General features: G+C 42.5%; 1 protein-coding gene across 1 annotated transcript in view; it reads right to left on the bottom strand.

The window, feature by feature from the left end:
* Positions 1–26,935, bottom strand: part of SLC25A43 (solute carrier family 25, member 43) — a 63,867-nt gene that overhangs the window by 29,712 nt on the left and 7,220 nt on the right. The window contains exons 2-4 of the mRNA XM_008571238.1: positions 26,839–26,932; positions 19,683–19,924; positions 15,911–16,083 (exon numbers count right to left, since the gene is read on the bottom strand). Coding sequence (XP_008569460.1) covers positions 15,911–16,083; positions 19,683–19,924; positions 26,839–26,932 — 509 coding nt within the window. The remainder of the gene's footprint in view (positions 1–15,910; positions 16,084–19,682; positions 19,925–26,838; positions 26,933–26,935) is intronic.

The following is a 26,935-nucleotide window of genomic DNA, read 5'->3' on the forward strand; positions in this document are numbered from 1 at the left end:
CACCTTGCTCAGCCAGTGAGCGGGAACCGGTCTGTATGTGGGATCCGAACCCTCGGCGGGAGCGCCGCTGCACTCCCAAGCGGCGCACTGTAGCAGTGCGCCACCGGGCCAGCCCTTCGCCTATCTTTTAAGTATAAAGGACGAGTGGCTCTAATCCACAGCGCCCCCCACCCCCGGATGCCTCTAGGGGGGGAGGGGAGGCTGTTGCTGCCAGGGCCTCTGGGACCCTCCCGGAGGCCCCGCTGCTGCTACTGGAGGCTGCTATAAGCTGCTGCTGCTGCTGAAGACTGACCTTGCGTCGTCTGCCAACGGCTCCCAGGATCTTTCCCAATTACTTAGCGTGGTCCTGCGTGTGAGGGGTTTGGTGACCCAGTCCGTACAGTGGGTTTGAAGGATCTGAGCCCTAGCCTTGACAATACAAATGGAAACTTAGTATAACTAAAATAATGAAACATTTTGGCTTTAGTTATGAAATGCCTAGCCATACAATTAGCGTAGCTATTGCCTCAACCCAACAACTGGTATAGTTGTGTAGCTTTACAGAAGGGTAAAGAAAGATTTGGAAGATGACAGTTTTCAGAAGGTTGGGAATATACAGACATGTGCAGTACTTGCACATGGTGGCCTCTCAGTAAATGTCTGTTAAACTAACCAAACCAAAGAATAACTCTCCTACCATCCCTGCTCATCATTAGCTATAGAGATTGAGGGTCTATTGAGTTTTGGTGATCCCAGCTCATTTGTGTTTATGGTAATCATAGGAAACAAAGGAACGCAGTTGGACTGGCTTATTATAGTTCTAATCAGGCTTTCATTGCTATGCATGGATTCTGAAGAGGTGCTTCAGGAACAATAAAAATAGCACCTCAGCTTTACTGAGAGTATTTACTACGTGCCCGCCTCTGTGTCTGCATTGCCCTAATTCAGTCTTCTCTACAGGCGTAGGAGACTGGCACTCTTCTTATCCCCATGTTTTACAGAGGAGAAAGATGAGGCTCAGAGAGGTCCTGTGGCTTACCCAAGGTCACATGTGAGCAAGGGGAGGGGCTGGGACCCAAGGCCCACACTGTCCACCCCATCAAGCTAGTCTGACCACTAAAGCCTCAAGACGAGCACAGCTATGAAAAACAAATCAGCGACAGCTATGTGGAATCAAAGAGGTGGAAATTGGTGCTTTGGTTCCAACGCTGGCTGGGGAAGCCAGTGGAGGGGACAGCAAACCGCAGTCTTCATGTCCTCCTCACAGCAGGGTCTTCGTGTGAATGTTTACAGCGAGTTGTCTTTCCTGGTTGACAGCCAGCCTTTTCTGGAACCTTTCTTCCCCTTTCTCCTGCCTCTCTCTTCACCCCCACTCTGGGGGAGGGGAGCTCCTATCTTAGCTACTCAAAGAAGCTGGTTTAGCACAGCGTGGCCATTTTGACTCCCAGACCTTTATCTCTTCAAAGAAATGAGCCAGCTCAGGTCAGGAGAAAAGGGCAGAGTGCTTTTATGCTCAGTGGAATTAGGAAGGCTCCTCCCTCCTTCCTTGACTGCCCTCTAGGGACAGTTTTGTTTCCATGATCAACGACTGCCATCCCTAAAGTATTTAGGGCACTCTACACCTTTTGAAACAACAAAGGAGAGAATTTTACTTTCCCTTCGCGTTAATAGTGATGCTCAAACAAAGCCACCTTGCCAAAAGGATGTCCAGACATCTACCTGGATTCAAACACCATCCTTTTTTCTGACTGCCAAGGCAATGCTACTCATATAGGCAGAAGAAGTTAGTCCCCAAAGGGGCCAGATCTAAAAGTAAGATGACAGCAAGGAGTTGAAATGCAACAAACTAAAGGTAAGGTTCCTATCTTCTCCCCTACCCTGAGATCTCAGACCCAGCAGGTTTGTACTTCTGGACAGGTAAGTCAGCTCTGTTAGGAAAATAAAGTTCTATTCCTACTGAGAATAAATGCCATGTCAACCAAGAAATGCTGAAGTAGGCAGAAAACCTGAAATCCTGTTAGCACCTCCTAGCAGGGGTAATAACAATGTACTCTCCCCTCCTGGGGCTTGCTCCCCATTCCCTCTGAGCAGCTGTGGTCGGTGTGTGGTTGGCCAAAGGTCTGATGCTGCTGGATGATCGATGCCTGTGTCTCATTGTTCCTCATTATGATCTGATGGTTTCAAGTCAAAGCTGCGAATACAGCCTTCCAGCCTTCCTTCTGTTGCCAGGCTGCCAAGTCCCAAGACAGCCCAGTTTTCCTAAGATGTTTTTCTCTAACTTGAGTAAACTATTCTCTGGCCAAAGCCAGGCTTGTTATAATCTGAATGTTTGTGTCCCCCTCCCCTGCAATTCAATTGTTGAAATCCTGACCCCCAAGGTGATGGTTTCAACAGGTGTGGCCTTTTGGGAGGTGGTTAGGCCATAAAGGCAGAGCCCTCATGAATGAGATTCATGTCCTTATAGAAGAGGCTCTGTAGGGTTCCCTCACCCTTTCCACCACGTGAGGACACAGTGAAAAGACCACCGACTAGGAGGTGGGCTCTCACCAGACACCATATCTCCCTTGATCTTGGGTCTCCCAGCCTCTAGAGCTGTGGGAAATTTCTGTTTATAAGCTACCTAGTTCATGGTATTTTGCTACAGCAGCCTGAATGGATTAAGACAAGGCTGTTGCCTGTCAGTTTCTGAGCCTGCACATTATTGTTTTTCTCAACTCCTCTTGCACTGAGGCTGTAAGCTCCTAACCCTCAAGGCTGGGTTTCCCTCTCTACTCCTACATCCAGGGCAAGGAAATTGAAGACAAAATTAACTGATTAGCTAACATCTAGGAGTGAGCCCCTGCACTCCTGGTGGATAAGGGGAGGGCCTGAGGAAGGAGAGACCTCAGTTCAAGTCCTGGCCCTACCACTTCCTAGCCATGTGACTGTTGGGCAAGTGATTTATCCTCCCTGTGCCTCGTTTGTTCATCTATAAAACAGAATAATAATAGTACTTATTTCATAGGGTTGATAAAAAGTATTAAACGGGATAAGAAACTGCCTTGTCCAAATTAAATGACTAGCAAATGGTAGTTATCATATTATTACAATTTCTTAATCCCAGGGAAGGCTTTCCTGTCATTACCTCCCCTGCCATAGTTTGTCCCCATCCTTGGCCTTGACAAAAGCCTCCCCACCAAAGAAGAGCACAGATTTACATACATTCATTTAGATCCGGTCACGTTTACTGAAAGCAGCCAACCAACCAATATAAATTTGGTGGTGCTATGATTTATCGAGCACTTTCAGGCACCATACGAAGTGGTGGGAGGCTAGAATGAAGCGGGGGTGTAAGTCAAAATGTTGTCAAGATTTTCTTATTCTGTCCTTTCAGCATATACGCCTATCTTGAAATGTTAACAGCTGTCTGCTGAGAAGCATAGGACCTGACTGCTAGAGGAGGAGATGGAAGATAGTGCTTTCTCCAAGCACAGCACATAGGCAGTTTTAGGCAGGGGACAAGCAGAGGGCTGGGGAGGGGACAGGCTTGGGTGTTCTTACCTTCAGCACGGGCAGGTATAAGCACACAGATTTGGGGCTCACCCAGTGGCAGCTAAGGTTCAATTCTGTACTTACAGTGAGATCTAAGCCGGCCCTGAACTTCATGCATTTTTTAACAAGTATCAAGTGCCTGCTTTGTGAGGCTGTGTGTTGTGGGGATATACAAATGTGTAAGACATACTTTCCATAAGCAAAGAGCCGGCAATCTAGAAGAAGTAAGGGACACAAAAGATTATAATACAAGGAAGCATGTGATGTAGACCATAAGAGAGCTACAGCAAGAGTGAGCTGTGCACATTCAGAAGGGGGTGACTACTACTGCTTGGGGAGGTGAGAGAAAACCCCAAGAAGTGGCTTTGATAGGGAAGAGCAGCAGAACAATGGTGTTGAGATGGGAAAAGGTGGCGCCTGCAGAGAAGTGCTACGGAAAAGACATTTGTTGGATCAGAGGACTCATATAGGCTTACAGCATCATTTAAAAGGGGTTATTCACCCACAGAGCTCTGGGATTAACATAACTATGCCCTTGGGAGTAGGGGGTGGGGCAGTGAAAATACAGCATCTGCAATTAGTGATGGAGTACATTGTTAGCTAACTCAGCTTCTCCCGCCCGGAATCCCTTCCAAAGTGGTCTGGAGCACCCCCATGGTGGTTATACAAAGACAAAACTCCTGCCTTTATCCATCAAGTTAGGAGAGCTGTTTTGGGAGTGGGAAAAGCCAACTCATTTATCAAACAAAAGCAACAGATACATGCTAGATGAGGTCCAAAGAGACAGCCATCACTGAGGCAATCCTCAGTTGAGCCTTTAAGGAGATGGGGATTGAAGCTCCAGGCAGGGGTAAGGGCATGAACAAAAAGGAACGTGAATACACTTTCAGGGTGTGGGGGAGGGGGACTAAGAAGATCCTTTTGATGGAATCAGAGGCTTGAATAGAGCAGAGGTAATAAAAAGGCATGTTTTGTTTAGCCCGGTCAGTACTTACCCATTTTTATTTGCCAATAGTGAAAAACTGGTAGATTTTACATTAAAACCTGGATTTTAGGCTCCCTTTAAAACTGGGCCTCCATTCTAAATGCCATCCACTCTTTGGAGAAGAGGGGCTGGCTGCAGCCTCCACTGGCTCACTTGATTCCTTTCTGCTGTCCATATTTAAATGCTAATCACATTTTGTGAGCACAGTGAAGTTTAGCTCTCCGGAATGTTTTCCAAAGCCATGATGGCTCAGAATGCATTTGAAAGCTTATTCTTTAGGGGGTGAGTGTCTGTTATCTGGGTTCCCTTACATTCTTTTTCATGTTATTTCCAAGTTTCTACAGGCGTTTGATTTTGCAACTCCTGATGTAAAGGCCCTCTGTGTAACAAGGATGGCAAAGTGAGTAAGAGAAACATGCCAGGCCAAGGGGGTCAGTCTTTTTCCCTCGAGGCAATAAAGAAAGACATAACATTACAGCTGTGGGTGTAGAAAGAAAAAAAACACAACACAGGCAGATCTCAAAAAATTAGTCTGGCAGAAACCCATGGGCTGGGCTAGAGGGGACTGAAATGAAATTGACCCTGGAGACAGCTACCTGGATTTATATCTCACCCAGCTCAGTTACTGCATGGGTGAGACCTTTCAGTGTCTCAGTTTTCTCATCTGTAAAACGGGCTTGATAATAACAGAGCCCACCTTATAGGGTTGTTGTAAGGATTAAATGAGACAATGAACATAAAGCACTTAGCACTGTGCCTGGTACCTATGTTAATGTTCAATGCATATGATCATTTTTAGAATTAACCCTGGACACCAATCAGAGGATTACCGTGCTTAAAAAAAAAACAAAAACAAAAAACCCAAACTTTAGACAAATTTAACAGAATTTAATTGAGCAAAAAAATATTTGTGAATAGGATAGCCACCAGAACCACAATAGGTTCAGAGCAACTCTGCTTATAGACAGAAAAAGGAAAGTGACATACAAAAAAATGGGAGTGAGGTACAGAAACAGCTGGATTGGTTTACAGTTGGGTGTTTGCCTTATTTGAACATGGTTTGAACAGTTGGCTGCCTGTAATTGGCTGAGACTCAGCTCCTTGTCACAAGAGTAGGTGACAGTCTGTTTACACATCAACTTAGGTTACACTTCACTATGTCTGAAGAGACCTTTAGGCCAAGCTTAGTTTAACAACTGTCATAGCCTAGGTGTGAGCTGATAACGTCTTAGATTAGGGCAGGGGGCAGTGACAAAAAGACCAGTGTGGGATCATGAAGAATGAAGCAGCAACTGGGCTAAGGTTGTCTGGGTGAGGGGGAGGGGTGAGTCAAAGACAGCTTCTGGATTTCCAGCCTGGGTTAAACGGGCAGTGATGACATTGAAGAGGAAAACTCTGGGAAGACAGTTTTAGGGGAAGAAGTCAGTTTGATATGTATTAAGTTGGAGGTGACAGTGGAGATGTGAGAGTCAAATGGCAATGTCCAGCAGGCTGTAAGAAATGTGCGACCAGGGCTCGGAAGGGAGGTCTGGGCTGAAGATGCAGATTTGAGCATGAGGGCATGAGTTCCTGAGAGGAAATGAATGAAGCTGCTGTGTCCAGTTCAGAGAGGTGTTAAGCATCTCCGTCAGATATGGCATCTCTATTTAAGCAGGCTGGGGCCTTTGTTTATCCACCCACCATGTGTATTCTGCTCGGTCAGCTGTGCCACTTGTGTACCACCTTTGTCCTTCATCTTACGTGCTTTCAGTTCAAATGCTGACCTGGCCCAATCCTGCTTACCTTGTGAGCTGGGATAGGGTTAAAGTCCACTGGGGTATAAAGCAACAGGCTGACACTTGGTATTATACTTGATGAAACAGAGACACCTAAAATGGGCAACAGGGGAGGGAGTCAGGCAGAATTGTGAGGGTACCAAGCTCGTGCCTGCTGCCTGCCTCCTGATCCTTTCGGAAGGCCTACCAGATTCCAAGGTTTTCAGATTCTCAGCTACTCCCTGGATTTTCAGGGCAGGGTTCCCCAGCCTGCATCCTTCTCTCCGCCACAAGCACCTATCCAGACAACCATGTGTCCTTATTAGGGGCCCACAGATTAATCAGATAAATGAATCCATAAATATTTTACCCTTCCTACTTGTTCTCTCAGTACACTAAATGCTGCTAGTTTCTTCTGGCCCAGGCTCTGGGCAGTTGTATTAGTCCATTTCTGTTGCTTATAACAAAATACTTGGAACTGGGTAATTCATTAAAAAAAAAAAAAACCCAAAATTTATTGCTTACAGATTCTGAGGCTGGGAAGTCCAAACTCCATCTGGTGGTGGAGACAGCGACCCAGGGGTCTCACATTGCAAGATGGTAGAAGCAGAGAGAGAGAGATAGTCTCTTCTCTTTCTCTTCTTTTAAAGCACTCAGACCACACCCCTGACCACCAGTTTTAATCCATCACTACTGCATGGTCCTACAATCCAATCACTTCTTCAAGGCTCCACCTTTCAGTTACCATAATAGAATTTCCCACCCTCTTAACAGTCACAGTGGGGGCCAAGTTTCTAACACATAAAACTTGGGGGACACAATTCAAGTTTTGGTGAGTTTTGGGACATACTTCAATCCACTACAGCACGTGTGGGAGATACAAAGACAAATGGCCAGCCAGTCTGTACCTGGAAGGGCTTGAGCTAAATGCACTAAAGTGTGGAGAGGAGGACTTCAGGCAGGGCGGTGTCGGGGTCTGTGAAAGCACAGCATGTGGGGGCACCTCATTCCATTTGTGCACAGGGCTGACCCCCCTCCCACCAGAAACTGTTCTATCAAAGCATGTACATGCATAATTTATTTACCTCCCCATTCTCTAGCATGCTAACCAGGAGCCAAGGCAAGAATAATAAAAAGGAATAAAATGAGTGTAAGCATGGTGAAGGAAGGTCTCAGCTGGTTAAACAAGACTTCTGATTATTGCCATTAATGTTCAGAAGAGTTCCAACCTGAGGTGGCAATAAACAGGTAGAGTGTGTGTATGTGTGCAGAAAAAGCATATTAGGAGAAAAAGACATTCAGACAAAGGGGCCAGTCTGTATGGGGACTGAGAACAGTTCCCTGTCCAGCTGGTTATCCAATAGACACCTGCCGTTAATTGGCTTCAGGATGGGCAGTGCAATGAGGAAGCCAATGGAATGCCAATGTTACAATTAAGTGTGCTCAGGTTACAGCAGCCTGGCTGCCCTGCAAAAGTCCCGTAGTACATATTCTGCTGCCAAACCCTGCCTGCTCCCGTGGAGACAGACTGTTATTAAAGCTCTCCCTTCTTGGTCAATTTGGATTCTATACTTTGTAGGAAAAACAACAACAACAACAAATTTAGGGTTAGTCTGTTGTTTCTAGGCCCGTTATCCTCCAAAGTGAAGATGAATTTCAAACAGGGATTCTGAGGCTGTTAGCTGGACAAAGATCACTGAGCTGTAGGCTCCAGTACTCTCAGCGTGCTCAGATACTCTCCATTTACTGCAGCGACATCTAACGGCCAGAGAAAGCAATGCCATGTTTGCATTTAAAAGCAGCCAGCGACTCTGTCCTGGGGGTTATTTTTAAATATAGGGTGGACAAGGTATTGTTATGTTTATTAAACCCTGCAAAGTAAGGCTTTGGCCGCAACCCTAAGAATTAACTTCCTATATCTTTGGATGACATTTATGATGCTATTCATAATTAGATACTGACCATATTTTGTGAGACAGTGCAATTACCTCTCTGGATTGTTTTTACAACCATCGTCACTTGGCATTTATTTGAAAGCTTCTTCTTGAAGCTCTATGCATGCATTATTTAGAAGGTTTCCAAACAAGGGAAAAGATAATCGGGATTGCTCCCAAATTCCCACTTCTAGTGTATCTTATCTAGTTTATAGATTGTTGTGGTAAGGATATATTCTAGAGTAGAAGATAGTATTGGCTAGATTCTCCCAGAGGTCATTGTTCTAGCTCCCAGGAAGAGATAGGAAAGATAAAGGTTTATGAAGAAGACTGAAACCCCTCAGCTTCACATTTAGATGTCACTGAACTTCATCTAAAACCCTTTCTCAATGACTAGCCCTAACCCCCAGGGTCAGTGCCCTGGTTTTGGACAGCTAGCTACAAGGAGGAAGCTGAGCTCACCAAACTTGATCTATGCACAAGGAAAAATAAACTATAAGAGGTGGCAGAAAGTGCTAGAGAGATGCCCCTGGCAGTGAGAAAAATTCTTAGGGCCAGGATTAAAAAATAAAAAGTTTGTAGTATATCATACCTCTTTCCTTCCCCACTTCTCTCCAGCTTTTTTGTTTTAAAGAGCAGCTATCCTTTTTAGAAAGAGCAGCTATCCTTTTTAGAAAAAGCATACTTGCCATATGAAGAAAAAAACTTTCGTAAGCATTGAACCATATGAAATTGCTACTTGAATATGTCAAAAAGGTTGGATATTGGCAATTTCATATGGTTTAGCCTAAAGAAAGAAGACCAAAACTAAAGGAGATATATGAGGGTACTTCAAAAAGTTCATGGAGGGCCGGCCCGGCCCGGTGGTGCACTCGGTAGAGTGCGGCGCTTAGGAGCACTGCGGCGCTCCTGCCGAGGGTTCGGATCCCATATAGAGACCGGTCTGCTCACTGGTTGAGCGTGGTGCGGGCGCGACACCGAGGGTTGCGATCCCGTTACCGATCACGAAAAAAGACAAAAAGGAAAAAAAAAAGTTCATGGAAAAATAAAATTAAAAGATAAGATGAATCTGTCTACAAAATTTTTGAAGTACCCTCATACTGTGTTCCTGAGTAAAAGATGATATATTTTACATAAATTATTCCAAGTTTATAGGTTAATGTAATTCCAGTCATAATCACAAGGTAATTCTAAAGTTCATCGGGAAGAACAAAGGACAGAATAATCAAGGAGATGTTGAAAAGAAGAGCATGAGGAGGAATATGTCCTACCAGATACTAAAAGGTATTATAAAGCTATCTGAGGGGGGAAAATTTGCATTATCTTTTAATTCCATTTTTCCATGAACTTTTAGAAGTACCCTTGGAGTAACTGAAATAGAACGGTACTGGCACAAGAACAGATTGATAGATCAATAGAGCAGAATAGACAGCTGAGAGACAGAGACACTAGAGAATACATAACCATTTAGTATGTGGTGAAAGTTGCATCCCAAAGTGGTGGGGAAAAGAAAAGTTATTCAAAAAATGGTGACAAACATTTGGTAAACTATTTATTTTAAAATTAGATGACTGCTTCACATCAGGTACCAGGTAAATTCTAAATGTATTAAGTATAAAAATCATAACAAAGTATTTAAAGAACATATTAGTAAATAGTCATAGGATTGTGGGATGGGGTAGGCCTTTAAGCAGAAAAGCAACGTTAGAAACCAAAAAAAAAGTAATAGATATGATTGCATAAAATGTAAAAAATACGTACACCAAAACAAGAACAACACATAAGCAGCATAAGAAGCCAAATGTCAAACTGGGAAAATATATGCAATCTATGACAAAGGGTTAATATCTTTAATATATAAAGACTTGTTAGCAATCAATAGAAAAAGCTGAATATCCTAGAAAAATAGGCAAAGAACATATAAAAAGAAAATTTGCAAAGAAATACAAAGGGCCAATTGATATATAAAAAATGTGCAGCTTTGCTTATAATCAATGAAGTTCACTAAAACAATGTGATACCATTTTCAGCTATTAGGTTCACAATGATTTAAAAAGTGACAATAATTAATGTTGATGAGAGTTTAGAAGAGAAACCACTCTCCCTTTCGGCTGGTACTCATGTGAACATGCAACCTTTCTGAAGTGCAAATTTCATTAAGATCCTTAGAATTCTTCATATCTTGTGACCTGTAAGTCAATTTCTTTCTTTTTTTTTTTTTTTGTGACCAGTAAGGGGATCGCAACCCTTGGCTTGGTGTCGTCCACACTGCGCTCAGCCAGTGAGCGCACCAGCCATCCCTATATAGGATCCAAACCTGTAGTGGGAGTGCCGCTGCGCTCCCAGCGCCACACTCTCCTGAGTGCGCCACAGGGCCGGCCCCAATTTCTAGGAATATAGCTTAAGGGTATCATCGGTGATGTGAAAAAATGCAAAGGTTTTCATTACAATATTATCATACTTAAGAATTAGAAACAGCTTAAATATTCAAAAAAAATGAGAAACTGTTAAATATTTCTAGCACATCCATATGGTGGAACGTTATTTGATAATTAAATACTTACTGGCCTGGAACAATACCCATTATATAATAAGTGAAAAAAGCAGGATATGATTTTTATATCCATATAGTGTGAACACAATTTTGTAAAAAGAAATAACCTTATATATGTATTTATACATTTACATATACATACATACACATATGAATATACATAGAAGAAAAACTATTGATTGTTATAATCCATGGGTGTTAGACTTATGAGTGATTTTTTATTTTCTTTTTTGTACTTTTCTGTATTTCCCAAATTTCCTTTTTTTCTTTTTATGTTTTTGAACATTAATAATAATTATATATTTTTTATTTAATTGAAATGTATTTCTTTTTTTTTTTTTCCTTTTTGTCTTTTTTCGTGACTGGCAACGGATCGCAACCCTCAGTGTTGCGCCCACACCTCGCTCAGCCAGTGAGCCGCCGGTCTGTATGTGGGATCTGAACCCTCGGCGGGAGAGCCACTGTGCTCCCAAGCGGCGCACTGTAGCAGTGCGCCACCGGGCCAGCCCGAAATGTATTGATTGTACATATTTATGGGGTATGGAGTTATATTTCAATACATGTTTAAAATGTGTAGTGATTTAATCAGGGTATTTAGCAAATTCATCATTGTAAAAATTTATTGTTTCTTTGCAATGAGAACATTTAAGCTCTTCTCCTTTAGCCATTTGGTAGCATACAATAAATTATTGTTCCTTATAGATGCCTAGCACTATTGTACACCAATGGAATTTATTTTTCCTATCTAGCTGTAATTTTGTGTCCATTAACCAACTTTTCCCTATCCCCTCTCCCCCCACCCTTTCCCTGCCTCTAGTAACCATAGTTCTACTTTCTACTTCTAAAAATTTAACTTTATTTATTTATTTAAAGCTCCCATATATGAGTGAGGACATGAGGTATTTCTCTTTTTGTGCCTGGCCTATTTCACGTAACATAATTTTCTCCAAGCTCATATATGCTGCTGTGAATGGCAGAATTTCATTCTTTTTTATGACTGAATAGTATTTCATTGTGTATATACCACATTTTCTTTATCTAATCATGTGTTAATGGATATTTAGATTGGTTACATAGCTTAGCTATTGTGAGTAGAGCTTCAATAAACATGGGAGTGCAGGTGTCCCTTCAACATGTTGATTTCCTTTCCTTTTTTATTTTAAATTTATTTTTTACTGAAGCATAATTGATTATACATATTTTAGGGATTTCTTTTCTTTTGGGTATATACTCAGTAGTGGGACTGCTGGATCATATAGTAGTTCTATCTATAGTTATTTGAGAAAACTCCATACTATTTTCCATAATGGCTATTCTAATTTACAGTCCCACTAACCTTGTATAAGAGTTCCCCTTTCTTCACATCCTCACCAGCATTTGTTATTTTCTGTCTTTGGGACAGTAGCCATTCTAACTGGGGTGAGATGGTATCTCAATGTGGTTTTGATTTTTATTTCTCTGATTAGTGATGTTGAGCATTTTTTCATATACTCATTGGCCATTTATATGTCTTATTTTGAGAAATGTCTATCTCCTTTGCCCATTTTTAATTGGATTACTTATTTTTTTCTTATTCAGTTGTTTGAGTTTCTTGTATATTCTGGATATTAATCCCTTGTCAGATGCATAGTTTACACATATTTTCTCCCATTCTGCAGGTTATCTCCTCACTCTGTTGATTGTTTCCTTTGCTGTGCAGAAGATTTTTAGTTTGATATAATTCCATTTGTTTATTTTTGCTTTTGTTGCAGCGCTTTTGGGGTCTCATTCATAACGTCTTTGCTTAGTCCTACATCCTGAACTGTTTCACCGGTCACCTATGTTTTTTTCTAGAAGTTTTATAGTTTCAGGTCTTACATTTAAGTCATTAGTCCATTTTGAGTTGATTTTTGTAAATGGTGAGAGGGGTCTAGCTTCATTCTTCTACAGATGGATGTCCAGTTTCCCAGCACCATTTATTGAAGAGATTGTCCTTTCCCCATTGTATGTTCTTGGTGCCTTTGTCAAAGATCAGTTGGCTGTAAATATATGGATTAACTTCTGGGTTTTCTATTCTGTTCCATTGGTCCATGTGTCTGTTTTTATGCCAGTACCATGCTGTTTTGGTTACTATACTTTTGTAGTATAGTTTGAAGTCAGGTATTGTAATGCTTCTAGCTTTATTCTTTTTGCTCAGGATGGCTTTGGCTACTTGGGGTCTTTTGTGGTTCCATATGAATGTTAGGATTGTTTTTTCTATTTTTGTGAACAATGTCATTGGTATTTTGATAGGGACTGCATTGAATCTATAGATCGCTTTGGGTAGTATGGTCATTTTGACAATATTAACTTTTCCAATCCATGAACATGAAATGTCTGTCCATTTTTTGGTGTCCTCTTTAACTTCTTTCATCAGTGTTTTGTAGATTTCACTGTAGAGATCTTTTACTTCCTTGGTTAAATTTATTCCTAGATACTTTATTTTTTGGTAGCTATTGTAAATGGGCTTACTTTCTTTTTCTTTTTTTTTTTTTTTTCCTTTTTGTCTTTTTTCGTGACCGGCAACGGATCGCAACCCTCAGTGTCGCTCCCGTACCGGATCGGGACCGGCAATGGGATCGCAACCCTCGGTGTTGCACCCGCACCTTGCTCAGCCAGCGAGCGGCCGGTCTGTATGTGGGATCCGAACCCTCGGCGGGAGCGCTACCGCGCTCCCAAGCGGCGCACTGTAGCAGTGCACCACCGGGCCGGCCCAATGGGCTTACTTTCTTGATTTCTTTTTCTGCTAGCTTGTTGCTGGTGTATAGAAACTCTACTGATTTTTGTATATTGATTTTATATTGTATAACTTTACTGAATTTGTTTATCAGCTCTAAGCATTTTTTGGTGGAGTATTTAGGTTTTTCTATATATAAAATCATGTCATCTGCACATCTGACTTTCACTTTTCCAATTTGGATGTCCTTTATGTCTTTCTCTTGCCTAATTGCTCTGGCTAGGTCCTTTACTATGTTAAATTGGAGTGGTGAGCATGGGCATCCTTGTCTTTTTCCTGTTCTTAGAGGAAAAGCTTTCAACTTTTCCCTGTTTAGGATGATGTTAGCTATGGGTTTGTCATATATGGCCTTTAATGTGTTGAGATACTTTCCTTCTATACATAGTTTGGTTAAGAGTTTTTATCATGATGGGATGTTGAATTTTGTCAAATGCTTTTGCTGTGTCTATTGATATAATCATGTTTTTTGTCCTTGATTTTGTTGATGTGGTATATCACATTTATTGACTTGCGTATGATTAACAATTCTTGCATTCCTGGGATGGATCCCACCTGATCATGATGTATGACTTTTTGGATGTGTTGCTGTATTCTGATTGCTAATATTTTGTTGAGGGTTTTTCCATCTATGTACATCAGAGATACTGGCCTGTAGTTTTCTTTCTTTTGTTGTATCTTTGTCTGGTTTTGGTATCAGGGTGATGCTGGTCTCATAGAATGAATTTAGGAGAATACCATCTGCTTCGACATTTTGGAATAATTTAAGAAGAATTGGTATTAATTCTTCTTTAAAAGTATGGTAGAATTCAGCAGTGAAGCCATCCAATACTGGGCTTTTCTTTGTTGGGAGACTGCTGATTACTAATTCAGTGTCATTGCTGGTTATTGGTCTGTTCAGGTTTTTTCTTCTTGGTTCAGTTCTGGTAGGTTGTATGTATCCAGAAATTTATCCATGTCCTCCAGATTTTTGAATTTGTTGAATTGTTGGTATAGTTGTTCACGATGGTCTCTAATGATTCTTTTTCGTAGTTTTCCATATTTCCCAAATTTTCTACAACCTATGTGCAGTTACTTTTTTTTTTTTATCATGGACAAACATACATAACATAAAATTGACCATTTTAACCATTTTTAAGAATGTGTACATTACTTTTAAAATAAGAAATAATGTTTTTATAAATGTTTTAATCATGCACTAAGTAGGCTCTAAATTTGCACCTACACTACAGTTATGACAATGTGTCAATTATTTATCTGTTTAGACAAGGACAGCAAAGGAACACAACCCAGACAGATGAAAAATTTCATAGATTAGAGTGGTAGAATGGAGTGTTATTAAGACATGTATTTGTCTGAAGGCAGCTTTGATAAGTACATTCAGGCTTTTCAGTGCTGAGGTCAGTGATGGCCCAGACCAGCCAAGAATACTATGAAGGGGAAGTTGAATGGGAAGTGGGGAGCAGGTATTGAAAAAGTAGAGGGACAAGTTAGAGGCTTGTGGAAAAACAAATTCAGCTGGAACTGGTCATTTAAAATGGATTCAACTGTCCCCAACTGTTTCAATACAGTTCTTCAGGAATATATCAATTGTCTAAATCAGGATTTGCCCAGAAGAGGCCAGGGAGCCAGCAAACCTAAGAAAGTGGGATTTTCAGGGAGTGAACAGGATTAAGGGAAGGTGAAACACTTCAACCTTGCTTGGATTCTGAGCCTGCCCCTACTATACAGATGTGGCTGTAACCCCCCAACTTTATTTGAACCAGTCTGATTTTTCTTTTATCAAAATTGGCTCATTCTGGGCTAAGCCCACTACTCACTTTGGAACTTCTACTAGTCTCTTGCCTCTGTGGTCTGTAGGGAAAATGTGAGTTTTCCCAGGTAACAATTAGGAAGATACACTGCCAATCCCACCAATCCATCACCCTATTTTAAATGCAGTTACTTCTTCAGTGAGGAAGTCAGGGACGATCGGACTCTGGTTAGGAACAGTTCCTGGCTTATTCTAGTCTTCTTTAGTCTGTTTCCTTGAGGTAAAGAGCAGCGAGCAAGGAAAGCAAGAGTGCCGTGGGGGCAGCAAGGAGAGGAGGAGTCAGCGGGCTGCATTCTGCATTCTACTACCTCTGGTCTTGGAGGAAGGGGAACCACAAGTGATGTGACCAGGAAGACAGAGAAAAAAGAGGGCCTCATCTGGAGGCTTTATAGAAGACCAAAACCAGAGTATGGGGACGAGGAGAAGCCTTGGTCCCCAGCTGATAGCCCTGAGGTTGGCAGCAGAAATGCCCCAGAGTGGGGGTTTGCATAGTATTTGTAGGAGCAGTCATGAGCTCCCTGACATCACTTGGGCTCAGTGTTCTTTGCTATTGTTACACCCACAAACACTTCAAGGCATTTCTCCCTTGCCTCCCCATAACTCCTCACCTGCATCTTTCTCTTCACAGTGTCAAAGGGAAAAGAGAGGGTCTGGGTTACCACAGCAGCCAGACAGACATTGGCAAAGTTCTGAAGGAGAGAGAACCGATTTCGGGGTCCATTCCAGATTTTCTCCAGGTTCATGTAAACTAGAAGGGAGCCAGCAGAGAATGGGAGAGCACCTGTAAAACAAGGGCAGGAAGAGGCTGCTGATGTCTTCAGAAAATACTGGCTTGAGGACATAAATGCCTGTGGGGAGTCTGGGGAAAGTAAACAGAAGGGGCTCTGGGCTTGTTGAAATCACTCCAACAGAAGGAGCATGAGGGAACTTTCCCCAGTGATGATAATGTGCTATATTTTGATAGGGGTGGTGTCATTTGTCAAAAGGTTTGTGCACTTTACTGTATGTAAATTGTACTTTAAAAAAAAATGAACAAATATTGAACCTTAGTTGATGATACACATGTTGAAGGGTTCAGGGGTTAAGTGTTCTGGTATTTGCAACTTACATTGAAATCATCAAAAAAAAAATGGACTGATTAATGGCTAGAGGGATGGATAGATATGTGACAAAGCAAAATGCTAATTGTAGCATTTAGATAGTGGGTATATGGCTGTTTACAATAACTTTTCTGGGTGTTTTAAATTTAAAAAAATAAAATGTTGGAAAAAAATCACTCCCATAAAAAAAAAAGTTATTGGGCAGCACCTAATCAAGTTTTGGAGTCTAGGAAGGACTAGCCTCTAGCTGAGAAGGAAACATTCTGTGAAAAATGAAAAGCAAGAGAGGTGACCTGAGCTCACCTTTGGTCATATCAAGGCCCAGTGGATGACCTACACTGTGTGGCATCTAAGATAGTGAGCAGGTAATGCAGTAGGTGGCTCTTTCACAAACTTCCAGACACTTTGGGAGCCATCTTCATTTTACAGAGGGGCTAAATTTCTCCCTCAAAATGAGATTTAAGAGAGGGGATAACACAAGTGGGGTTGCTGATCTTTTGAGAAATGTAATATTTATTTATTTTTTTTACAGATAACAAAAAATTATATTTTTGTTATCATAATTTTATATAATATAATAAATAATAATACAGTTGGCTCTCTGTATCTGTGGGTTCTGCATCAATGGATTCAAATAACCACTGATTAAAAAACAACAAAAATAACAATACAACAATAAAAAATAATGCAAATAAAAAATATAATATGACAACTATTTACATGGCATTTCCATTGTATTAGGTATTATAAGTAATCTAGAGATGATTTAAAGTATATGGGAGAATGTGCGTAGGTTATATGCAAATGCTGCACCATTTTATATCAGGGACTTGAGTATCCTTAAATTTTGGTATCCATGGGGGTCCTGGAACCAATCTCCCACAGATCCTGAGGGATGACTCTGCTTTATTAATGTGATAACTTGATTGATCATAAGATTTTTCTGGCTTTTCTTCAAATTCATTTATTAAATCATAAAAATTTATACTTTTAGCAACTTTTTAAAGTGACAATTAAAAGCAACATCAGTCACTCTTGGCAAATGAAAGATCGCAAATAATGTTTGGTATTTAATTTTGAGAAGGATCTTTCTGTTGATGCAACTGACACTGGAGCTGTTAAGAGTATGAAAACTATAATATTGACTTAATAAATCTATATTAAAAATGACTCACCAGCCCTCCATTTACTTTCATTCAGAAAATATTTGGGGAGCTTTTGCTATGTGCTGGGACCTATGCTAGGTACTGGGAATACTAATAGGAGAAGGCTAGTTCCTGGAGATGCTCACCATCTAGGAGAAGAGACAGCCAAGGAAAACTAATAATTACAACACCCCTGATATGTGCCATAATAGCGGCGCTATACAAAATGCTTTAGGTACAAGGATCAGAGGGATTAATTTTGCCTGGGGGAATTAGGAAGGACCTGACAGAAGAGGGAACTTCTGAACTGAGTCTTGAGAAATGAGAGGAGTTCAACAGACATTGAGAGCAGAAAGGCAGTCCAGGCAGGGGGAACAGCATGAACAAAAGAAGTGTTATTCCCAGGAAATGCAAGTTTTTCTGTATAGTTGGAGCATGAGCGCCGGTGGGGGCATGGCAGGAGAGGAGATAGGACGGACTGGCAGGCCAGCTCTGAAGGATGTGGAATGCCATAAAGAATTTTGGCCTTCTGCTGTAGCTCAGGAATCACCAAAGGTTTTTAAGGAGGGCAGTGAAATGAGGGTGATGAAACGATCAAATTGCCTTTAGAAAGATCACTTCAGCCTGGCAGCAGTTCACAAAGCAGACGGGGGCAAGAGAGACCCGAGACTGGAGCAGGTAGGAGCCTGAGTCTGCAGGAGAGTCTGAGAGTCTGAGAGTCTGAGTGGCGAGAGTCTGTGGGAAAGATGATAAGGGCATAAGCTAGGGCAGAAGAAGTGGGGATGAGGAGGGGACAGGCTTGATGGTTAAAAGAGGTCAAATTGACAGGACTTGGTGTCTGAAGCAGGAATGGAGTGAGAGGAGGAGTTGAAGTGATTCCTAGGTTTCTGCTGGCTTGGGCCACTGGGTGAATGGAAGGTGGTCTCATTCATTAGGGAACACAGGAAGAAGAGCACGTTTGAGACTAATGAGCACATTGGGGTTACTCCTGAGTTTGCACCTAGGGAACATCAAGGTGAAGGTGTCCAGTAGCAGGTACTCATACTGCCACTGGGAACTGTTGTAAGTCAGCAGCTAAGAGAGAGGGCTCTGGAGTTATATTGCTAGGTTCTTCCACTTTCTATCTATGTGACCTTGAGCAAGTCACTTAGCTCCCTAAGCATCTATTTCCTCATCTGTAAAATGAGGCTTAAATGAGAAACTGCATGCAAAGCATCTGGCACAGTACCTGGTACACAGTAAGCACCCCCCAAGTTAGCCATTGTTATTAAAGAGATTGAGATGGGGAGTCACAGAGTATGTTGATGCTTGTTCAAGCCACTGGCTTAGATGAGGCCACCTAGGGAGGGTATGGAGGGTGAGAAAAAGCTGAAGTGGAGGTAAAAAGAAAGCTGAGGATGAAGCTGGGGGGAGATCATTATGTAGGAGCTGTCAGTGTCAAATGACCCAGATGGGCCAGAAGAGACAGATAAGAAAGAGCTGCCAGAGCTTGGCAGGTTAGCTCAGTTGGTTTGAGCATGGTGTTATAACACCAAGGTCAAGGGTTCAGATCTCTGTACTGGCTAGCCACCAAAAAAAAAAAAAAAAAAAAAAAAAAAGAAAGAAAAGAGAGAGAGAGAGAGAGATGGGGTCTCAGAAGCCAAGTTTCCAGAAGAACGGGTGATCAATCTTATCAAATGCTGCCCAAATGGTCAAATAGAGGGCAAAATCTACTGGATATGGCAACTGGGGGTTCTTGGGGCCTGTATGTATGCAGCTCTGGCAAAGGTCACAAAGCCCACAGAAGAGACAGTTGCTACCCTCATTGTGCTCATAGGCATAAGTGTGTGCACTGAAGATCCCTTCCACAGTCAGAGGGCAGTGTTTAGGATTGCTTTCCTACCAGTTTGCACTGAGCCACCTCCACTCTCTGTCCTACTCTTCTCCCAGAAAGAGAGAAGAGTAGGCCAAAGTTTAGGAGTGGGGTTATATGTCTATGGAATAGAATGAAGCTAAGTGGCCCTATATGAACTGTATGAATCCATACAACCTTGAACTCAGAAAACCTGATTTAACTGATCCCAAAGGTATCCAGTACATTTGTATATTTCAAAGAACACAGCCTTTTCTTGACAAGGTGAAAAGTTCCATCTTACCTAAAACAGTGAGGGAAACCCCTCGATAAAGGGCCAGGAACCCTTCTTGCTGATAAATAGTAGAAAAAGCATGGAGGAGCCCCCTGTAAGATGGTTCCAGCATGTTCTGCACAATCAACCGGGTTTTGATGAGGTCTGTAGGATATGTCACAATGGTGGAAACCATGCCTGCGAGACTCCCAGCCATGATGGAACTCCACTGGGAAATATGACCCAGGTCATCTGTGAACAGCACAACAAACCTGGGAGAAAACAGGGAAAAAGCCCAAAGGAATCAGCTTTAGACTGTGCTAGAGTGCTGTATACTACCTCTCGAAATATTTTCCAGCATTGCAGTACTAAGATTAATGAATAATACATTTAAATTCTACTATCTTCATATAATGCTAGTTAGCTATAAGGACGAGATGCTCAACCTTCTTATTTATATCTACCCTAAGTCCTTTCCACTTCACTTTAAGCATTTCACCCTTTTATCTGCATAACTGGCGACCCTGGCTCGCCTGTGGGGTGTCCATGCACAGAAACTTGGGAAACACCAAACTGGAATGCACTTTTTTGTTGAAATTTAAAAAGGAATGAAATTTCTTGAAATGATGACTGAGCATCCCAGTGATTGCGTTTTAAAAATATATTGGTTTAATAATTACAAGAGAAGATGCTTTGCCTCACTAGTTATCAGAGAAATGACAAATAAAAACAATAGCAAGATATTATTTCTTGCCCAGCAGATTGGCAAAGATGAAAAAGTCTGACACAGTAGTCCCTCATTATCTGCAGTTTCGCTTTCCATGGTTTCAGTTACCTGTGGTCAACTGTGGTCCAAAAATATTAGATGGAAAATTCTAGAAATAAACATTTACATAACTTTTATTACAATATATTGTTATAATTGTTCTATTTTATTATTAGTTATTGTTATCTCTTCCTGTGCCTAATTTATAAATTAAGCTTTATTATAGGTGTGTATATATAGGAAACAACATAGTGTAATATATAGGGTTCAGTACTGAGGTTTGAGACATCCATTGGGGGTCCTGGAATGTATCTCCCAAGGATAAGGGGGACTACTATAATATCAAGTGATGGTGAGGGTGTGTGGAAACAGGAACTCTTACCCACTGCTGGGAGAAATGTAAATTGGTACAGCCACTTTGCACTAACTAGTAAAATTGGAAAAACATCTACCTTTACGCCAGCAATTCTATTTCTAGGTACATACGCTAGAGAAACTCTTGCATGTGTACGTACAAAGACATATATGGCATTGTAAGTGTGAAAACTCAAACAACCTAATGTCTATCGGTAGAGGAATGGATAAATTGTGGTACAGCAATACAATGTATACTACACAGTTAAAATAAATGAGCTTAGAACTATGTATGAACACGCATATATCATAAAAGCCTAATGGTGAATGAAGAAAGCAAGCTGCAGAGCGATCTATAGTGTACGATAACCATCTATATAACTTAGAGACATCCACAAAACAATACCTTTTATTATTCACAGATCGATACAGATACACAGAAGTGTAAAAGTAGACCTCTGAGACAGTGGAGAGAGGGCAGCACTGGGAATGAGAATGAAGAGGACTTCAGCTTTATCTGTAATGTTTTATTTCTTGTATTTAAAAAAAGATAATTGAAGTATCTTCTATACTAACTACCTCCTACACGGTCAAATTCTGGATGGTGGGTATATGAGTGTTTGTTAGAATATTCTCTGTATTTCTCTGTAGTTTTACAATTTTACCAAAAATGGCTTTGGGTAGACCTTTCCAGGTGCAAAATAGAAAGGCTCTGTTACAATCCCTCTTTTTGGAAGCAGGGCATCCCCAGTCACGAGGGCCTACTTCAGCAGAAATCGCTATAAGGGGACTTTTATAGGGCACACATATCTTGGCCAGGAAGCAAAGGAATTCTAGTCCTTCTTGCTGATGACGAAATCCAAAAGGGCTTGGAAACCAGGAAAAATAATATTTTCTGCCAGAGAGTGGAGGTAGGGAGAGAGAGAGGGACAGTGAGGAATAAAAAGTGAACACAGCTAGGCTAAAATAAAAGTATTTTGTCTTTTTATTTTATTTTCTTCTTTTTTTGGTGGATGTGACCCTGTAACCTTGGTGTTTATTTTTATAAAAATTGATGTTCAATTTATTTACGTCACAAATTTGAAACCCTAGTTTTTCCTAAAGTTTTAAAGTCCATAACCTAATACTCTTATTCTTTTTTTTTTAAATTGTGGTAAAACATATATAAGAATTTCCATCTTAAGCATTTTTTTTTTTTTTTTTTAAAGATGACTGGTAAGGGGATCTTAACCCTTGACTTGGTGTTGTCAGCACCACGCTCAGGCAGTGAGCGAACCGGCCATCCCTATATGGGATCCGAACCCGCGGCCTTGGTGTTATCAGCACCGCACTCTCCCGAGTGAGCCACAGGCCGGCCCCTTAAGCATTTTTAAACATACAATTGCATGGGGTTAACTACATTCACAATGCTGTATAACCACTACCTCTGTCTATTTCCAAAACTTTTTCGTCATCCTAAACATTGACTCTGTACTCATTAAGCAATATCCTCTCATTATCCCCCAACCCGTTTCTAGTAATCTCTAATCTACTTCAGTCTCTGAAAATTTTTTTTCTTAATTGACCCATGATTATCTTTTAAAAACTGACAGCATCCACAGTTCTTTGGCTTTCAAACCTCCAGTGAAGAGGTGTGTTCCTGGTTCCTTCTGTTGTCAGCAGGCCAAGGTCCTCTTCATGACAAATAATAGTGGCCATTCAGGTGAAACCATTTAAGGGGTTCTAGGATGGCTCTTTTGCTCCCAAGTAAACACTCATTGATTAAAAACATCCCCTCCAAGTTGTAGGAAAGTTTCATTTTTTCAGCCTACCTTAACTGCACCAACTGAAACAGTCATTTGAGTTACCAGCAACTTTTAAAGATGCAGGCAATTAAAGGTGGCCTTCGCCAATGGACCACTTGCCTCAGTTTTCCTGCACTTTTCCTTGTTCCTCCCTCCTCTCTCCCCTGGCCAGTCAAGTCGGAGGGGAACCTTGGGAGCGGCAGAGGAGACAGGGGAAGGGGAAATGCTTAACTGGAGGGGTGGAGGGGAGATGCAACAACCTAGAAGGTGGAGTTTGACATGCCAAAAGAGACACCGTTCATTCTCATTGCTCCACCCTTACTCCCCATCTCATTTGGCCACTTCTAGAGCATTGGTTAATTCATTACCCATTTACTGACCATTACAGTGTGCCGGACACTGTGCTAACACTCAGCGTAGATCATAAGAGAGTTCAACAGTCCTGACAAGGAAATGACTGACAGGGGCAACTGGAGAGGAAACAGGCCCTTGGTTCACTGAGTGACTTGATGAACTAGGAAGGGGAACACTAACTTATTATCAGTTTGTTTTATAAAGCAGGGTCTTACTATCAAATAGACAAAATTAAAAAGAACCAAAGGGAGTCCTTTTTTCTCAGACTCCTACCATCTGACAGAGACAAAGACCACCAATCATCCCTCTTAGAATCACAGGGTCAAGGCAGGCAACCTGATAGGCCACCAGTGACATCATTCTGGTCCCTACATCTTAAACTCTTGTCTGATTGGCTGGGGCACCAGTGTTCCCGTTTCTGCTCTTCCTCCCACCCACACACATATATTCACAGAAGCATTTTCCAGTGAGACTGGATAAGCTGGTAAATTGCAGTGACCCCTTCCTTTCAGCCAACACAGATATGACACACCCCAGATATATTTAATTAGAACTGCCAACACTTCAGCCTAACACAGGTTAGCAGCCAGTGCAGCCAAACACAAGTTCGCGAAGTGGTTATACCGTAAGAAATGGTGTTGGCAATGAACAATTTCAGAGCTGCAGGAACTCAAAACAATGTTGATACAGATAGACAAGCAGTTGTGAAGTAAAGTTAGGGGGGAGTGCATATCTTCTACTTGATCCATTTGAAAGCCATCCATTGTGTTAGGTATTATTTATTACAAGAAACTAGCTCACAATAGACTCTACTGAGTGGACTCTTTTGATTGTAAATCCAAGTAAGCAAACATTTCAGCTGTGCAGTGGGGGACAGAGCCCTGGACTGAGCCAGAAGATCTGGCTTCAAGTTTCAGCTTTGCCATTAATTGTTTGTGGACAAGTCGATTAACCACTCCAATCTCTGAACATTCTGTTTCTTTTTTTAATTTTTATTTTTTATCATTTCATGATGGGACCTCTCTGAGCATTCTGGATGTTTATGATTTGTTCAGACCCATGATCATGGGCTGTACCATTACCCTCAGCCAAGTGTTTTGCAATTTCACAGTCAGGAAAGAGTAAAAATGAACCAGAACGATGAATCAAGAGTGTCATCTTTATGGAAGGATGGCATTATGATTAATCAACCATTTTGCTTTCTGCCTTGCCATTCACCGAAATACTTCCTTTTAGTTTCCAGAAAGAAAATAATCCTGCAGGGAAAAAACTTATTAGCAAATCTAGCCCAGGTAACTATCTGTTCTTCCTCTCCCACACATCTCTTTTCTCCTCCCACTATCACCAGCCTATTTCAGGTGCCCTCAGCTGCCTCGTGGACTAGTGCAACAGGTTCCCAACTGGTCCTGTCCCTAGGCATCCTACCCCACCACCATGTGACAATCATTCCTATTGAATTGCTTTAATCACAGCACTCGCCCCCACCTCCCGCCCCTGCAAAAATCATCTCCACAGCTATCCTTACTTACCAAGGAAAGTCCAAACTCCTTAAACCTACCTGCCAAGATCTCATTCCATCCTGCTTTTCTGGACCTATTTCCAGTCATGCTGCATGCCTTCCCACCTCTGTGCTTTTGCTGACATTACCTGTGGTATCTCTGTCCCCATCTTTGTCCAGAAGACTCCTACTCATTCTCCCAATGCCGAACTCAAGTGTCTTTTGTCCTCTGTGAAGTCTTCACACCTTCCCCTCATCCCTCATTGGAAGTGTAAATTTCTTTTTCTTTTTTTTTTTCTTAAAAGATGACCGGTAAGGGGATCTTAACCCTTGACTTGGTGTTGTCAGCACCACGCTCACCCAGTGAGCGAACCGGCCATCCCTATATGGGATCCGAACCCATAGCCTTGGTGTTATCAGCACCACACTCTCCCGAGTGAGCCACAGGCCAGCCCCGGAAGTGTAAATTTCTTTTTCTTTTTTTTTTTCTTAAAAGATGACCGGTAAGGGGATCTTAACCCTTGACTTGGTGTTGTCAGCACCACGCTCACCCAGTGAGCGAACCGGCCATCCCTATATGGGATCCGAACCCATAGCCTTGGTGTTATCAGCACCACACTCTCCCGAGTGAGCCACAGGCCAGCCCCGGAAGTGTAAATTTCTATAGCATTTTCTCCATGGCAATCCCATGCTAATTTGTGTGTTATGGTTACAACACGCTAGTCTTATTCATCGATTATTCTTTAAGCTCCTGGGCCACAGGGACCATGCCCCTTTCATCCTTGCATTGTCCCCAGCATAATGCACACAGTGGGTACTTAATGTAGCCTAGCTAAATTAATGTCAAAGGAACGCAGAGAGCAAGGCAGCACGATGTCATAGAAACAGTGTGAGATTTGGAGTCAGAAGGCCAGGTGGTGGAGCTCAGCTTTGTCACTGATGAGTGGAGTAACCAGTCTAAGCCCAATTCTGTGCATTTGTAAAATGGGTATAATACTTCCTGCCTTCTGGACCTTGGAGGGCAGGAGGCAGGAGGCATAAAAAGCTGATGATGTTTATATATACCAGGTGGTTAGCAGAAAAGCAACCATACTTAAGCCAGCCTTTGAAGTTCTAAACCCCACCCCTTGGTACACATTCTATGCTATCCAAAGGAAGATTTCCACTCCACTCTGTGGAGAAAAGGGTGAAGTGGGCAGACACTGAGTCATTAAAACTTGGAGGAGAATTCTTTACAGACCGCGCAGCTCGGATGTTGCTGAGGGCAGGGAAGAGAGCCTTGGCAGAAATGCCAAATGATCCCACTCATGATTCCCTCCCCTGATGAAGAGAAGGGAACTCTACCCCCAGGCAGAGGCGAAATGAATGCTGGCCTAGAGGACTCAGTGATAAAGATGACTCCTTTTGGCTTGTCAGCTGCCAGGGGAACCTTCCAGCTCTGGCCTTCCAAGTGACAGTGTCAAGGCAAAATCCTTTTACTGGTAGCCGCCAAGTCTGAACTATATGGTTCAGACCGGCTCTCTCAACTGTGGGCTGTTTGTCCAATTTAGAGCCAAGGCCAGTCTTCAGAGTTGGCACTGTGCCCCCCGAATGAGGAACACAAGGACCATTCTCCCCAATACAGAAACAGCTCCTCTTCCTGAAATGCCATCCCTGCCATTTCATTCTTTTAGGCTTTGTTTCTAGCTCAAATGCAAATATATCTAAGCTCTGAGGAAGCATTAAGACTCATCCAACCTTTACATCTTGAGATCTTTTCCAAAGGAGCAGCTGCTGATGTGTGAGAAGGTGGAAAAAGCCCAAAGAATGAGGCCAGTGGGCAGCTAGGGGTGGGGTGAAGCAATAGGCTGCGGGGACTGTTTGCAGTTTGGGGAGAGGACGCTGCAGCCTCTGCTGGACCCTAAAGTCAGGCTTCATTTAGGTTGGGGGGAAGGGGTAGGTGGGCAGCAATCTGTGGCCATTTCATGGCAGTGGATCGGGCCCTTTCCCCCTGCCAAACTCTTTCTTCTTGGGGCTTTGGTCACACATACACACTTACGTACACACACCTTCAAACCGGGCCTCTCTCCTCCTAAGTCAGCCAAAGCAAAAATTTCCCAGTTGGTGGACGGCGGGAATGGTCAGGAGTCACCTCTCTGGAGGGAGATCTCTTCATTCCTTCCCCCCAAATCTCCTTTTGCTCCATTCCACCTCCATGCTCCGCCCCGTGCAACCCGGAAAGCCTCTCCGGGCCGGGACTGCGTGCCACAAAGCTGCATCTCGCAGGGCAGGGACCCCAAGAGAACGTGAAGAACCTTGGGACTGGGCTCTGAGGGTCGCAGATGTGGCCTGCGGGCCCCACTACGCCGAGGGGCTGCCACGTGACCGGAAGGGGCCGTGCCCACCACAGGACCCCGGCTCCCCGGCCCCCCGCGCCGGCCCGGCTCTTACTTGCGGTAGGCGGCGAGCTGCACGGCGCTGCAGGGGAAGAGGCGCAGGCACGCCACCGCGTTCCCCTTCCACAGGGCCCGGGGCCCCTCGGCCCGCC

This window comes from Galeopterus variegatus, unplaced genomic scaffold (assembly GCF_000696425.1).
Source record: "Galeopterus variegatus unplaced genomic scaffold, G_variegatus-3.0.2 Scaffold669, whole genome shotgun sequence".
NCBI classification, from domain to species: Eukaryota; Metazoa; Chordata; class Mammalia; order Dermoptera; family Cynocephalidae; genus Galeopterus; species Galeopterus variegatus.